The 17,265-nt window shown below is 32.4% G+C and overlaps 1 protein-coding gene across 1 annotated transcript; it reads left to right on the top strand.

The window, feature by feature from the left end:
- Positions 1-15,184, top strand: LOC139487804 (uncharacterized). Its single transcript, XM_071272951.1, has 10 exons — positions 1-178; positions 2,035-2,127; positions 4,186-4,301; positions 5,150-5,254; positions 5,677-5,841; positions 9,325-9,475; positions 11,144-11,236; positions 12,659-12,774; positions 14,428-14,532; positions 14,994-15,184. Exons 1-10 carry the CDS (start codon positions 46-48, stop codon positions 15,159-15,161), a joined length of 1,245 nt encoding a protein of 414 aa, XP_071129052.1. The 5' UTR covers positions 1-45; the 3' UTR covers positions 15,162-15,184.
- Positions 15,185-17,265: the final 2,081 nt, after the last annotated feature.

Genomic DNA, 17,265 nt, shown 5'->3' with positions numbered 1-17,265 from the left:
ATACTACGTCCTAGATAATGACATACTTCTTTCACTTATAAAAAAATGGCAGAATACAAACTCACGTACTTTAACTTGAAAGGACGAGGAGAGTTATGCCGATTGCTGTTTGTGCTGGCAGATAAGAAATATGAAGATCATCGATTAGAGAGAGAAGAATGGAAAGATATAAAACCATGTAAGTATACTGATGTTCTGTCAAATTGAAATCATCAAATATTGATCAATATTTACCTTGGAATTTCAGTGACCTATTTTTTCTAAACGATAAAATATACATGTATACATAACAACTTAATAAATGTAACCCTGTACATTATTAAATATTTTAATTATTGGGATGAATCATCAGTCGAATTCCATTGAAACTAATTAATTAAGATTGAAATATATACGAAGCACATAATATTCTTAGTTTTAAAAACGTATGAAGTATGTCTTAACTGTCTATAAATAGCATAGCTACTACAGCTACAGAAGATATAACAGTATCCAGATTTTAACTTGTGACATATGTGAAATAGTACAATGTCCTATTAGTGAAAAAGATCAAAGGTTATTTTGTGATACAGGTTTTTAAATTAGATCGTCGTAAACTATTTAAGCCCCGGTCACAACGAACCAACGACACATAGATCTATGCAGCGCCACGGCAAAATATGGTCCTGTTAGCGTTGATTCGAGCCCGTGAACAGTATAGAAACTAGGGAAACGCCCAACGTTGGTGAGTTAGGCCATGGATCGAACGGCGCAGTACGGTATAGTTCACTGATGCAAGAGTTGGAGCGGGAATCAGCCGGTGACTTCGTTGGATTCATGCGGATGGAGTCTGGCATGTTTCAAGAGCTTTTGCTAGGAAATGCCCCTCGCATCACAGTGGCACGACAGTGACACGACAGTAATATGCGCATCCCATGACATGAAAACTTGAAAGATAGCCCAAACAACTCACGATTGTCGTACGATTGTCGCACGACTATTACACGACCGACTTGCGACAAACCCACAACATTACAATTACAATTCTTTGTTTCTGTCTTGTACCCATCGTGGAACCATCATGGACATGTCGTAGCTGATGTGACCACTCGAAATAATTTTTTGACATTTTGCACGACAGTGCCACGACAACCATTTTATTGATCTTCCACGCCAAAATTGTACGATCTGTTGTGAAACGGCAGCGATAGATATGATATAAGAAAAACACGTTTAAGACCTTTGAATTCAATTTCCGAGTCCATCCCTTCTTCTGATATAACACCAAGCATTTGACTTTCAATGCATCTGTCAAGTCTAAATCAAAAGATGCATACTCCTTACCTAACCACCTATAGTGGATTGAAATTAAAGAAGAATTTTGCCATCCTCATTTTTTTGTATTTAAAAAAAAATCACATTTCTAAGTCTTCTATATACACCCGCCCACTTTTGAAACGACTGAAGACTTGTTTGGTTGTCTTGACCACTATTTTGATTTTGAAATTGAGTGATCATGATTCCATTTGATTGGTGTTTTTTAGGCCGCAGCAGCGCAACCTTGATATCAAATTAAGACAAATATTTTTTTAAGTGACCGAAGTTTTGTTTATGATTTTTTTTTTCAAAAACAAAAGTACATTAGGTGCAGTCATATTTAGTAAGTTATTAACATAAACAATTGAAAACAAGTTATATCGTTCGAATAAGTGAAAAAAAACCATATCATGAAACCATATTGAAAATAGTATATGCCTTGTTTGTTACAACTTGACTTTATTGAATTTGAAACAGAATTTTTTAACCTTTCAAAATCAGTGGCTGTATAAAACTCAATCTAATTAAAAACCAATCGCTCCCGTTTTCTTGGAGCGACATATCAGAAAACGGGAGCGATGAGAGATCGGTTTTTAATTAGACTGTATAAAACTGTAAAACACACTGCTTTCTTATAAAAACTATTTGATTGATGTGGTCTTCTACTTTTAAAGACGCCAGTAACAACTGTGTTCTTAGCTTTACACATTCATTTAGAGTATTTCAATATCTTTCCAGCTATGCCTCTAGGACAGGTTCCAGTACTGACGGTAGGAAAGACACAGATACCACAAACCGGAGCCATTATTCGACATCTTGCCAGGGAATTCGGTAGTTTATTTTTCAAATAATTTATCATTATCCCCCCTCCCCCGTCGTAGAGAATTGGGCTTAAGTTTTACATTTTTCCGTACATGTTTGTACGTCTCGAAATTAGTTTTAGTTCGTTTATTTTGCCTTAAACGAATGTTATGAAATTTATTCACAATGCTTATTACCATAAAATACTGATCAAATTTGAATTTGGATGGCGTCACTTTTTCTCTTTTTTAGAGTTATGTCCCTAAACAAATGGAAATAATTGCTGAATTGAATGCATTCGTTCTCTAACTTATAATAAGCGTACATCTTAACCAAATGTTATGAATCTTATACACGATGTTTATCACCACATAACACAGATGAAGTGTGATTTTTTGGTGTAGTCACTTTTAACGTTCTAGAGTTATGACCCTTTACAAATGGAAACATTGCTGATTTGTTTTCCGTTCTCTAACTAAGGTTATACAGTTATCGACTTAAGGAACCAAGCTGCTCTTAAAAGAGAGACAAGACATCAAAATAACATTCAAACTCATAAGTCGAAAGTAAACTGACAACGTCGTGGCTAAAACAGATATAGAAAAACGACAGTACACAAAACACAATTCAAACCCCACCAAAAACTGGTGTCCTGTGGATATTTTTTACTAAGTTCTATCTTGGAGTTTATAATGAGACAGCAATCGTAAGATGCAAAAATTGAAATAGAGATCTAGAATTGATTACCATTCTGCGGTTCACCCGCAAATTTTACAGAAAGTCAACAGACGCTCCTCAATCACCTAGGACCGTATTATGGTCTTATAATTAACAACAACGGATATTTGTTTGCTACATTTATATCTCAACACCCAAACTTCATGTTTTCTACAAAGCTTGCCTTAAGTGACCCATGACCTAATAAACAAACAAAAAACAGCAATCTGTTTCAGACACGACTACATTTTTAGGCATCAAGTATTAATTTAAAATTCGTTATTCAAACTATTTAATCAAGCAGTTGAAATAATATAAGTAAGTGAAATCTACAGCGATGTATATTCCAAACATATATAAAATTATAAATTTATCTATTTTAACAAATAAATAAGATAAAAACATATATACTGATCACAACTAGTCTATATCAAAGAGAGAATGGTGGCTTCAATCTGCTTATCCCTTATACTCAACTGTTCATGAATAGCTTAGTAGGGCATTGACACTAGGTTGTGTGCATGTGGTATAAAATAAGAAGATGGGGTTTGATTGCCAATGAGTCTAAATGACGTGGATTTGAGCAACTTCGATTAGTATCGCTATACAATAAAAATTTACCACTCAATGTTTGTCTACAGGACATTCATCCCAAAGTGTTAACTGTATTTCGACTTGTCTGTTTGTCTGTTCGGGAAGTATAAATATTCCTCAGCATCTAGTCGGATTGGAATATTCAATCCGATGCCACTATAGTAGTACTGCATATCACTGCTCTCTCTACACGGAATAGTCTATGCAAGTACTACGGTATCTGAAGTCGACCAATAGTGTAAGACAACATTTATCTCCCATACAAACATTTATCTGAATAGTACTAGAGTGAAACATCTCAGTTAATTCTGCAATTTGATTGATCACCTTGACAGGGAATAAGCTCATGTCCCCTGTGAACAAAAACAAAGATAAGAATGGTAAATAATGCTAAATGCAGGACACACTTCAGTGTTATATAGTTGTTACTAGGGTTTCACAGCGGACATAGGCTCATATTCCCTATTAGTGCCCTATATCCACCTCGCCTGACGGCTCAGCAGATATAAACATTGACAGGGAAAACGAGTCCCCGAAAAACATATATAACATTTCTAGTCAAAATTTCTAACCTCTTATCTTTTTAAGTTTTGCTTCTATTTTATACACATACATGTGGCTCTAAAAATGAAGAATTTTACCGACCCTAGGTTTCATACTTTTTTTGATGTTTAAATATTTCCCCCATACGCCAAGCAAATGACAATTGTCATACTTAATCAACAGGACATTCAGTGCATTCTTGCTTTTTTGAAATAAAATTTTCTTAAATTGAAGGATTATACGGCAAGAACAATATGGAGAATACTATGGTTGATGTTATAATAGAGACGATTGATGAAGTAAGGGCAGAGTTTGTAAAATGGGTCAAAGAAGAGGATGCAACAAAAAAGGTACAGCGATATAATTGTAAATCATTAATTAATTTAAAAATATAAGTATGTAAGTGGTAAAAAAAATTAACGAGATAAAACTAAGGATCAGGAGTCGCTCTCACAAAAAAAGTCTCAGACTGATAGTAAATATACTGATTTGTTCATGACATACGAACAATCTTAGTTATAGTATTTAATTTTGTGAAACCGACCCTTCGCATCAACTCATTAATGTATAAATTCAACGTCGTTTCATGAAACTTAGTCTTAATCTGTACCGCCAGCCTAGAGCGCAATATCGATGTGTTGGTCCCCTGTTCATTTTTGATTTGATATGATGGATTACACAAATATCGGATAGAAGACATATACATAAATGGAAAAAGAGGGGCGAAAGATACCAGAGGGACAGTCAAACTCATAGATCAAAAATTAACTGCAAACGCTATGGCTAAAAAGAAAAGGCAAACACACGACTATTGTAAACAAAACACAACATAGAAATTAAAGACTTGGCAAGACAAACCCCACCAAAACCTGGGGGATCTCAGGTGGTTAAATGGAAGATATGCATCAAGTCAAATACCGACAATAAAAATATCTGATGTCGACTTAATCAACCTCAACATCTAGTTTTATATAATTTTTTTTCAAAAATACAATGTTATAATCATTGTTCATGAAAAAACAACAATAAATTATGCCAGCACTTGTGGGATTGACACTCAAACTCAACCCACAATGAACCTCTAGTGCAGATTATCTCAATTGAATAGACAAAGTAATCTAAATACATTGAATATTGTGGTGATATTACGTTGAATGAGGTTTCTCGATAACGAAACAAGTTTACCACTCTTTTACAGGCAGAAATTAGTAAAAAATTGAAAGAAGAAGTGTTTCCTAAATTCATCACGTTTGTTGAGAAAATGTTGTTGGTTAATGGAGGACAGTACTTGGTTGGAAATGAGGTAACTAGTTTTATATCACTGTGCATTATAGAAAATAAGGAAACATAAATAAAACCAAAATTGTTCAATTGTTAACTTAACAAAACAAACTAGTTGTGGCAAAGATAAGAGGAGAAAAAGGGGGAAATCAATGAAAAATCTGAGTGGTATACATACAACAAAGAAAACGAAACTTCATTGACTAATTAAATCTTGCGTTATTATGTGTATCATAGTTCTTGTCTTAACACGTACCAGTAGATATCCCTAATTTTTATGAATCGGTTTATAAAGATTTCATTTAAAAGAACAATTCTTAACCGGCATTCTAGTTTTCCAGTTTCATTCATGAGATGATATGATGACTCTATAAACTTATGAAGGGGATTAAAAGTAATCTTGATGGGTTATTTTTATATTAAATATCTATTTTATTTTTTCAGGTAACTCTTGCAGATGTGGCTGTTTTCGATGTCATTTCCAGAGTTTCTGATATGTGGAGTCAGGACCTCATGAATATGTCAACTGTATTAAAAGCTCATTGTGAAAAGATAGCGTCCATTCCAAGTATAAAGGCATGGTTAGAAAATCGACCAAAGACAGCCCGCTGAATAAAATAAATTTTGTTTAAAAAAATCAGACAATTATATAATTCTGGTTAATTGTTTACCAGTAAACATATGTATTCGCTTTTATTTGATTAAAGGCCACACCATTATATTTCAACTTCAGGAGGTATCATGAAATGTTACTCCTTTTACAATTAGCGCAGGTGTGTCTATATTAGAGTGTTGAATAGGATACTGTAATAGTTTGATAAAGAAAGATCGATTGTAGCTTATTGTAATGATTGTAAATTATAATGTTATTCATCAGTAAACAGTACTACGAATGTCTTGGCTAAAACTTTTACGTTTGTTTCCTTTCTTGACGTAAACATCACCAAAATACATGCTTAACCCCGCCACATACTGTATGTATGTGCCTGTCCTAAGTCAGGAGCCTGTTATTCAGTGGTCGTTTGTTTATGTGTTACATGTTGTTTTTTATCAATTTTTTTTACATTAATAAGGTCGTTATTTTTCTCGTTTGAATTTTTTTACATTGTCATTTCGGGGCCTTTCATAGCTGACTATGCGGTATGGGCTTCGCGCATTGTTGAAAGCCGTACGGTGACCTATAGTTGTTAATGTATGTGTCATTTTGATCTCTTGTGGAGAGATGTCTCATTGGCAATCATACCACATCTTATTTTATATATATAGTTTAGTTAATTGGTATATTAGACATGCTTTACTGCGTCATATTCTGTATGCGACTGTCCCAAGTCATAAACCTATGAATGTATACTCCCAAAACAGTGATATTAACAATTTGTTATAAGGTTCAAGTAAGCTTGACATTAAGAATTTTTCCAAAAAATATACAATACTAATGAAACCAATATTTAATGTATGTAGTGGACAAGGCAGTATGATAAGCTAAATGGCGACAAATGGTGAATTTCACGAACTAAAAATTGACACAAAGGAGCTAACACAATTTTGTTTGCTGATCTGTAAAACTAGATTTTCTATCAGTTGTTCTTTGCTTTTAACTAGGTGCGAGCACAGTTTTTTTTTTTTGTTTTTGTTATAAGGAATGTATAAATTCCCAGGCAGGGTCGGTCTGTGTTTTTGTTTTTTATGCTTTTATAAATCTAATGAATTTAGCGCTTTTCAACTGATTTCTATGGACTTTTTTCTTATGTTTTGTTGTTTAAAGCACTGTTGTATGTTAGGGTGAGGATATGGCGTAAGCAAACATGTTTAGTCCCGTCGCGTTATGTATGTGCCTGACCCCGGCAGCCTGTAATTGAGTGGTAGTAGTTTATTGATGTTTATCATGCATTTATTTTCTATGATTGTTTTGTAGTTTGTTGTACCATAACCACTGTTCAAGATAAGGGGAGGTTTGACGCCTTCATACTTGTTTACTCTTGCCAAATTATGTGCGTGTCCCAAGTCAGGAGCCTGCAGTTCACTGGTTGTCGTTGGTTCATATCTGTTATATTTTTTTCGTAAATTATTATGTTATAAATTATGCCATTTATTTTCTCAATTGGATTTTGTCACCTTTTCATGTCAGCCCCTTTTTTATATCCGACTATTTCTCAATGTTGAAGGCTCTACTGTTTGCTTACATGCACGTCATTTTAATGTGTGGAAGATTGTTGTCTCATTGGCAATTTGGCATCAAATAATCCAGTTACATGCTATTTTTAACATTAAAAGCAGAAACCTTGATGAATCATATAAGAACATTCACAGATGACACACCTTTATGTGAATGATTCAGTGAGTGGACATTTTCTTTATGAGGTAACGTGAATAAACGGATAATGGTAGGTTCTTTTCATTCTTCATAAGCAGTTTTTGTATATAGTCAGCATCATATGAAAAAAGGAACAAAATCGACAAGAAGATTAGCATTGATGATTCCGACGGAAAAGCCAATTGTTTTTTTAAAAAATCCTGTCCTCCTAACGTAAGTAATATATGTGGTTCATAACGAAATTAATTTTGATATCCTTAGTTACAGGGAATTTTCTGTTTGGATTCGAGTGGTGTTTTTCTTTACAAAGTACGATGTATCCCAAATCACATAGTCGGGTGTCTTTGGGGATAAGTGTGAATTCGTTTATTGATACTTTCAAGTAGTACTTTAATGTTGGTTTTTTTTTCTGCATTTGTTAGTTTGTTCTAGACCTTGCAGAAAACCATTATCTCTTTATAGTTTTGAAGTCTATGAAGTACAGTAATCTATATGAGGGTTTAGGACTGCATTCTCACATATCTGTAGGTTAAGTACAATTTGTTCAGTCTCTTCAAGTTTTCATTAATACTATAAAAAAATATTACTTGTGTTTTCGTTATCGTATCTTATAAATAAACTCATCATAGATACCAGGATTAAATTTTGAATTTACGCAAGAGTCGCGAAACGCGCCAAAGTCTACCAAAGACTCATCAGTGACGCACGAATCCAAAAAATTTAACAGGCCAAATAAAGTACGAAGTTAAAAAGCATTGAGGACCAAAATTCCTAAACGTTTTGCCAAATTAAGCTTAGGTAATCCATTCCTGAGGTAGTAAACCCTTAGTATTTCAAAACTCAAACGTTTTGTAAACAGTTAATTTATAAATTTAATAATGGAGAGGACGGATGACGTATTAAAGGAGCTACATTAACCTTACGTGCCACTCCCAATCTTTATCAAAAACTGTTTTATGTCATGTATATCATACTATATTCTGTTATTTAAAAAACGTTTTGGTTGATAATAGATATTTGATACTTTCGGTTGAATTTAAACATTGTTTTACACTGGACGATTTAGAGATTGGCATATTGTATAAAAAAAAATTCGCCTATTGTTTAACACTTTGGGTCGATTTGTAGACGGTGTTTTTTGGTTATTAATGTTAGGGTTGCTGTCTTGTTAACTCATAACTCATATCTTCTTTGGTCTTCTTCAAAACACACCAAACTGGAAACAAAATAAAGTTGTGTTTAAACTCATCGTAGATACCAGGATTAAAACTTTGTATTTGCGCCAGACTAGCGTTTTGTTTTTTCTATGGTCGGGTTGTTGTCTCTTTGACACATTCCCCATTTCCATTCTCAATTTTATTCAAAAGGCCCATCAGTGACGTTCGAATATGAAAAAAAGTTAAAAACGTCAAATATAGTACGAAGTAGATGAGCATTGAGGACCAAAAGTTATACGATTGCTAATGAGACAATGTTGCATTTGGAATTATAACTGATTAACAAGTATAAGATATAGTCTTCTCATATCTGAGTGGAGTCAGCAATCAAAATATGAGACGACTTAATCATATTTACATAGAAGTAGTACAAAATTGCTCCCTTTAGAATATGAGAAAAGATAAAATAGTCATTACTTGAATGCCGTCCCATATATTCGTGATTGACGCCACTCAAATATGAGAAGGCTGTATATAATGCATGTGATCATGTAAAAACACAACAGTTTGTTATCTACGAATGAAGATAAACTTGATATGATGTCCCAGATAATGACATAGTTTTTTCACCTAACAAAAATGGCAGAATACAAGCTTTCGTATTTTAACTTTAAAGGAAGAGGAGAGTTATGCCGATTGCTGTTTGTGCTGGCGGATAAGAAATATGAAGATCATCGATTTGAACGAGAAGAATGGAAAGATATAAAACCATGCAAGTATGCCACTGTACTGTCAATTTTGAAAACATCATATTTACCGAGGAATTTACAGATTGACGAATTTGTTGACAAGAATTGACCTATATTCTTCACTTATTGCTTATTTCTGTTATATGAATAAGAGCAGGCAGTTTGTCTCGCATCAAAACTCTAAAATAAAGATGTAAATAGTTTATTATACTATAAACTAGTATGTGTATGTATATTTTTGTGCTGAATCATTGGTCGAATTCCTTTCAAACTAAGATCAGAATGGTTTTTTTTTTAATAGACATAATACTCTTTTTTTTTCTAAATATTCTTAATTCTTCAAACGCTTTTTGTGGATGGGAATGGGAGTAGGTTCAAACTTTCTATAACTCAACCTAGCGTTCTTTTGCTTTGTTATATGATACATGAATGGGACTCGGTATTCGTCTAAGTAGTCGAAATACTGTACCACTAACCTGTCAACACTGAGATTGTGTGTTCATATCCCAAACATTGCAGGTGCGCTTTACTTTAACCTAAACCGACTAGGATTGTCAGTTTTCTTATCGAGGTCCAATGGGTCTCTCTGTGTATTCTGGCATTCTAAAAAAAAATAAAATATAACAAATATTCGCCCTCTTTAGAGGTTGACTATAGCGTGCAATTCCTGGGTTCATTTCTGCCATAGAAATATTGTTGAGTTTATCAATCAGCCCGGGTCTGCCTTTTTTTATGGTATTTCACAAATCTCAATTCCAAACATCAGATAGAACCCATCCACTTTTGCAATATCAGCAAGCTTATTTGGTTCAAGGCTATTTTTTTCTTTACTATTCTGACATTCTTATTGAAAATTATTTTAAGTTGACTTTCTACTTTTTGGAATTCTGGATCCTCAATGCTCCTCAACTTTTAATTGTTTGGCTTAATAAATATTTTGATATGAGCGTCACTGATGAACCTTATGTAGACGAAACGCGCGTCTGGCGTACTAAATTATAATCCTGATACCTTTTTCTATATATAAAGTTTGCTTTTGCTATGATGTGACTAAATTATAATCTTCAGTTTTGTTTTATGTTTTGTGGTTTTTTGTTTGTTTTTTTTTTGTTTGTTTTTTTGTTTTTTGTTTGTTTTTTTGTTTTTTTTTTTTTGTCAAATGTTTTAAATGTTACTAACTAACAAAAACACTGACACAAGTTATATGGTTCGAAAAGGGTGTAGATTAGAATGAGAATACCTAACATGATTGTATATTAAAAAAAGTACGTGCCTAGTTTCTTTTTTTTTTTGCTATTTTGAGTTTACATTTGTTTTCATAAATTCAAGGGCTATCAACCATATAACATGCTGCTTTCATTAAAATTAACATTTCCTTTGCTGTGGTCATCCTGTTGTTTGCCTCATTTGTTGACCATTAAAACTTTTAGGAAATATCATTGATGTAGTCATAGTTATAAATAAATTGTTAACAAACTTTAAATTATCGAAATACTAAGGATTTTGTACCACATTATTTGACAAAAACTTTAAAGTTTGTGAATTTTAAGTCCTAAATCGTTTTAATTATTCTAGCATCACTGAAGAGTCTTTTGTAGTTGAAACGTGCGTATAGAGTACACAATTTAATGCCTGGTATCTATAATGAATTAATTTACGTGAGTACTAAGTATTCAACTTTATCTTTACAGCTATGCCACTAGGACAGGTTCCAGTACTGACGGTAGAAGGGACACAGATACCACAATCAGGAGCAATTATCCGATATCTTGCCAGGGATTTCGGTAACCTATTTTCTTAAACCTTGTAACAATGTTTTAGTTATATCCAATTAAGTGTTTGTTATTATATGATTAGTATATGTATCTGCGTTCAAAAATGATTGATACGTATACAAATGGACACGAGGAAAGCGTGAGCTATGTTAATGACCCGTTAATAAACAGATCAATTCACATACTTGTCTTTAAAAATTTGGATTTTTAATTTCGGACGCAGGACGTAAGCGCATAAGATAATCTATAAGAAAGTCATGCAGACAATCCTCAATGATTATTTGATGCATCAATTAGGAGATGTGAACCAGAATGCACTTATATCATATTTATTGTCATTTCCATAGTTTGGAAGGCAGATCTTCTAAAGTCTCATTTCGTTCTGGTCAGGACTTTTTAGACTCGGTTTACCACTTGTTTATTATTGAAGACTATAATTTTTCTGATGTTTGGTTGTTGTCTCATTGGAGTTCACCCCACATATTGTATAATTCGTATTGTTTTATATTCATTTGAAATCCTAGGACTGAGTATTGGTCCAATATTTTCAGCAGAGGGTATTTGACACCTATGTATTTAACTCTACAGGCAACATTCATATTTTTATACAATGATCTCAAAAAATGACCCATGACCAAACAAATGAAAACAGAAATTACATATAAAATATATAAAATACAAAAATTTATTCATAGCACAACTATTCTGTTTCAACTAGAGAATACTGACTTAAATATCTTTATTCCTCACTCAAAATCGTTCCTGCATAATAGGGGCAACCTAATATCTTGGTCGGACATAACGTCATCTGATTTTGTTGATACTTCGCGTGCAGAAAATCAATCGGGAGTTGAGGTAAGTTCGCGAAATTGGTCTTCATGACGTAAATTCAATCATGTTTATGAAAATTTACATCTTTCTTTAGATTAATTAGATTAGTATGGTTTAAAATTTAAAACAATTCCCTTCAATTTTTGTCTACAGACCATTCATTCCAAATGGTTAACTGTGATACATATAAATGAGGTCACCTGTATTTTTACTGCTGCGTGGCCATAAAATCTATTTCGACGTGTTTGTTTGACCGTTCGATGGGAATAAATATTTCGCCTTATCTACTCGGATCGGAACGTTAAATAAGATGCAACAAGTATGGTATATCGCTGCTCTTTCTGTACGTTATATTACTATTGCAATAACAGCAGTAATTGAAAGTGACCAATATTGCAAAACAGAATATATCTCTCATACGAAAATACGTTTACTGCATTTAAAGTCAAAATTTCCTGCCCCTTCGGTCTATTGGTATATCCTCTTTTCGTTTTTAAAGAATATGTGTACGTTCACATTAAGCAAACGACAATCCTTACTCAATTAACAGGACATTTTATTCGTTGTTGTCTATTTTTTATGTTTCTACTTAAATTAAAGGATTGTACGGCAAGAACAATATGGAGAATACCATGGTTGATGTTATAGTAGAGACAATTGATGAAGTGAGGTCAGAGTTTATAAAATGGGTCAAAGAAGAGGATGCGACTAAAAAGGTTTTGTGTATCCGTTTCACGGATGATACCGGATAAATTCATAATGTCAAATACAATACTAACACGAGCAACACAACGGTTGCCACATGTGGAGCAGGATCTAATTACACTTCGCGGAACACCTGATTCTGGTGGAGTTGGTGTTGCTCAGTCTTTAGATTTCTATGTTTTCTTGGTGTACTAGTGTATGTCGGTTGGCCTTTTTTCTTTTTTAGTCATGGCGTTGTCAGTAAAAAAATTTCGAATTGTGAGTTTTATTATCCCTCTGGTATCTTTTGCATCTCTTTTGTATACGATATTGTAAATCACGAATGTATATAAAAATGTCACGCTTAAAGTCTTTACATAAAAAAGCAAAAAAATGCTCTCATGTCTTTATTAGCCATTTATTCGAATGTGAAATTAATGTAAACAGGTTACTTGATTCACCGTAAAATGAACTTTTGAAAATTCAAAAATAGAAAATAAAATTAACGAAAGGTTCAATTTTCTCTTGGTATCTAACTTTCAAAGTTCTAATATTAATACGATTGTAAGAAAAGTGTGGTAGATTACTCATACTGTTTATTCTGTTCTTTTGGTGGTATCCATTTGGCGTGGCTCTGTATTTTTATGTCTCGTCATTGTGTTATTGTTCTATGATATTTTTTGTATTATTGTCTTTCATTTTGCAAATATGCTTTTTCTGTATGCCTTTTTGTGTTTCTTGGATACATATAACGTGGCTCTGTACTTATACATCACGTCTTTGTTTTTTTTGTTCTATAAAAATGTCTGTATTCCTGTCTTTCGGTTTTGATAATGACTGTGCTTTTTCTGTGTGCCTTTTTGTGTTTCTTTCTTGCATGTGACGTGGCTTTATACTTTAAGTTCCCGTTATTGTGTCATGGTAAATGTTTGTTTATATATCTGTTTGCTTTTATAGTCATCAAGATAATAACACAACGTTGACTGTTGTACCCCTATTTTTGACATTTTTACCTATTATGTCTGTTTGTTTTATTCACATATCGTTGTCATTATACTGCCATTTAATACGACTGTCATACACGTGAGAGGTTTAGATAGCTATACCACCATTTTCGACATAAGAAAAATGTCTGTACCATGTCCGGAATATGTCAGTTGTTGTCTATTTGCTTGATTTGTTTGAGATTTTGATTTTACTATTTTATTAAGGACTTCCATTTAGTTTTTGTGTGATTTTATCTTGTTGTTGGTTCATAAAAAGTGTATATGTCGTTATCATATTTGTTGGATTTTTTTCATGTATTGATTTCTTAATTAATTTCTCTATTAATACAGATATTTTCTTTTTTGAATTGTTTGAATTTATTCAATATTTAATTGCTAACATCCACTTCATTTGAAGGTAATAACGAGTAAAGATAACGAGATAATTTGAACATTTGTGACATAAAGATAAAATGCATCATGAAAAATAAAGTCAAATTGAAAATCTAGATGGGAATACCTCAGTTGATAAGGGAAACTAAAGTTCATTCCTTAAGAAAGATTACAGTATGACAGCAGACTATCTTGACAGAAACAATTTTACAAAAATGATGTATAAAAACATTGAATATCAAGATATGCTAACTTCGATTTCGATATCGTATTAATTAAATACACATATCTATTAATCTCTTACAGGCAGAAATCATCAATAAAATGAAAGAAGTAGTATTTCCTAGATTTATTACGTTTGTTGAGAAAGTATTGTCGGATAATGGAGGAGAGTTCCTGGTTGGAAGTGAGGTAACTTATTGTATATCATTTGCATTGAATTAATCATTCATAACACATTCGTAACAAAACAAAACACCGAGGCAAAGACTAGAGTAGCAAAACGTAAACATTGATGAACAAAATGAGGTGTACTCAACAACATCAATCAATACAAAACCTTACTCACTCATTTACCTTCGTTTGATAATTCTTGTCATAACAAGTACCATCAATAATAATAACACTTTAACTCTGAAAGTACAAACTTTACTTTCAAGTTAGTTTAACAGTTGCATTGATGAGGCAAGATGGTGTTTCTATGAAATTGTAAAAGAAATAGAAAGAACAATAAACATGCTGATGAATTGTTGAAAATATTTTATTAGTTTCGCGTTTATTTGAACTCAAATGCAAATATCTACAATAATAATTCGAATTTTATGAAGGTTTATATTGATTATTTTAACATTAAATATTTCTCCTTTTTTCAGGTAACACTAGCAGATGTGGCTGTATTTGATGTCATTGCAAGAATATCTGATATGTGGAGTCAGGACCTCATGAATATGTCAACTGTATTAAAAGCTCATTGTGAAAAGATCGCGTCCATACCAAGTATAAAGGCCTGGTTAGAAAACCGACCAAAGACAGCTCGCTGAACCCTTAATCATTATGTTTTGTTTTAACTAATCTGGACAATTATATTTAGTATGTAATTCGGTTTGATTTAATGTATGTTAGTGGTGTACTACAGATTTATACATAAAAAAATAAATACATTATTATTTAAACAAAGAACACATTTGTCAATATTATATTTTAAACTCAGAAGGTGTCATGTAATGTTAACCTTCTTTTCGATCACACCAGGCTTGTTCAAACTACTCCGTATGTCTAATGTGGTACTGTAACAGTTTGATGAAGAATACTCAGTTATGGCCTTTGATTTATTTATCTATCACATGATCAGTACAACATTTACCTTTGCAAACTAAGAATCCACGCTACACAAACACTCATTTTACAATATCACCATATCAATTCGCATTTTCGTTTCACGCGGCTTTCAAATATTAAGCTTTGAGCGTTCCTGATGAAGGTAAATCTAGAAAAGCGCTTCGGACGAATGAAATTATTAAACGTGTTGTTTTTTTGTTTTTTTTTTAAATCTAAGAACAGAAATACGTGGTATTTAAAAAGCAAATTAACAAAATAATCAGAAAATATATCATGAATTAAACATTCTATCTGTAGTCGTTTGTACAGTATTTAAGTCTCTCAATCCGCTTGAGTTTAGGGATACAGAGAGAAATGAAAAAAAACCAAAGGGGACAGTCCGATAAACAGTAAAATTGCACAAATACTGAACTCTTTGGAAAATTCAAAACGAAAATCCCTAATCAAATGGCAAAATCAAAAGCTCTAGCTTATCAAAAGAATGGATAAAAACTGTCATATTAAACACACTATATGACTAAGACGGAAAAAAAATAAAAGACAAAACACCAATAGCAAAACACTACTAGTGTTAGAAAGAAATGCGCTCTTTATCACTAGGGCTTGCGTATAAACCCTTTAATTGGACCACTTCACCAGCTTTTCCAAGTGGAATCATTTTGAGTATGCAATACCAGTACCTTCAATTTGAAAGCTGTGGAGTCAGTCACTAAAAAGGTTCAAACTTATACTGTAAACAAAAAATTATTGAGAAATGCAAAAGCCTTACTCTATTGTTAATTTCAAGAAAAAACTTCAATTGATTTTATGCGGCTAAAAAGAGCTCTTCATCTTTTTTAATTCCTTTATAAACTTCGACCTTATTGTATAGACTTTTATTCCAAAAGTACTTTTAAATATTTTATGAGATTAAATGGTGATGGTTGCAATATATCGACACATAATACAATGTCCTTACAATGGCATTGGCATTAAAGTCACAACATAATATATGAAAACAATAATTATTCGATTATCAATACAGTATCAATGTAACAAAACCAGTAATAAAATAGAAACCTAATTATGCAAAGTATGGTATTCACTAATCTATTTATTTTCCAATATTTACAATGAAAATACGAATATCTGCCCAGCAGAATCTAAAACAAGGTAAATGTTTTGTATATTACTGAAAATTATTTAACAAATTTTGATCAGAAATGCTTTAATTTGTACTTATCTGAATGATGAGGTTTTTTTAACAAAAATATTTAGCTGGAGGATGTGTAAGCGCGAAAGTATTGTTAACTTTTGGCTTCTATCAATCTACAAATTAACATTTTAGTATTTGATGTATGTCAGTGTATGATATATATTGTTGAAGGTCTTTCAGTAATATTATCAGATGCTTTTGGAACTCTGACTGTTGATTTGTTCAGATTCTACTTTCTGCTGGTTGTGTTTATTCAAAGTTTCAATAATTGTTTTATTGTCAATATAAGTTGTTATATAGCTTTGCAAGTTGTTTTTTTTCGTACACCTGAAAAGATTTTTTCCCATTTTCAAATATATGATAACCTATATGCGTGATCATAAAATACAGACTTATTTCATCTGTAAACGTCTTTGAATTCACAATGTCCATCTCAACTCCTTGAACTACAAGTATAAAATTCTAAACCTTAGCGACTCTCAATTTTATTACTAATAAGCCCATGATTTGCATGTACTGTGATTTTTATGGAAATTTATTTAATGCATTTTTTTTTTATTCAGTTTATTTATGATGGATTTTGAATCATTAAATTGATGTAACCTAAAACA

Source organism: Mytilus edulis, chromosome 1 (assembly GCF_963676685.1).
Source record: "Mytilus edulis chromosome 1, xbMytEdul2.2, whole genome shotgun sequence".
Lineage (NCBI taxonomy): Eukaryota > Metazoa > Mollusca > Bivalvia > Mytilida > Mytilidae > Mytilus > Mytilus edulis.
This window is presented reverse-complemented; position numbering and strand designations above follow the sequence as displayed.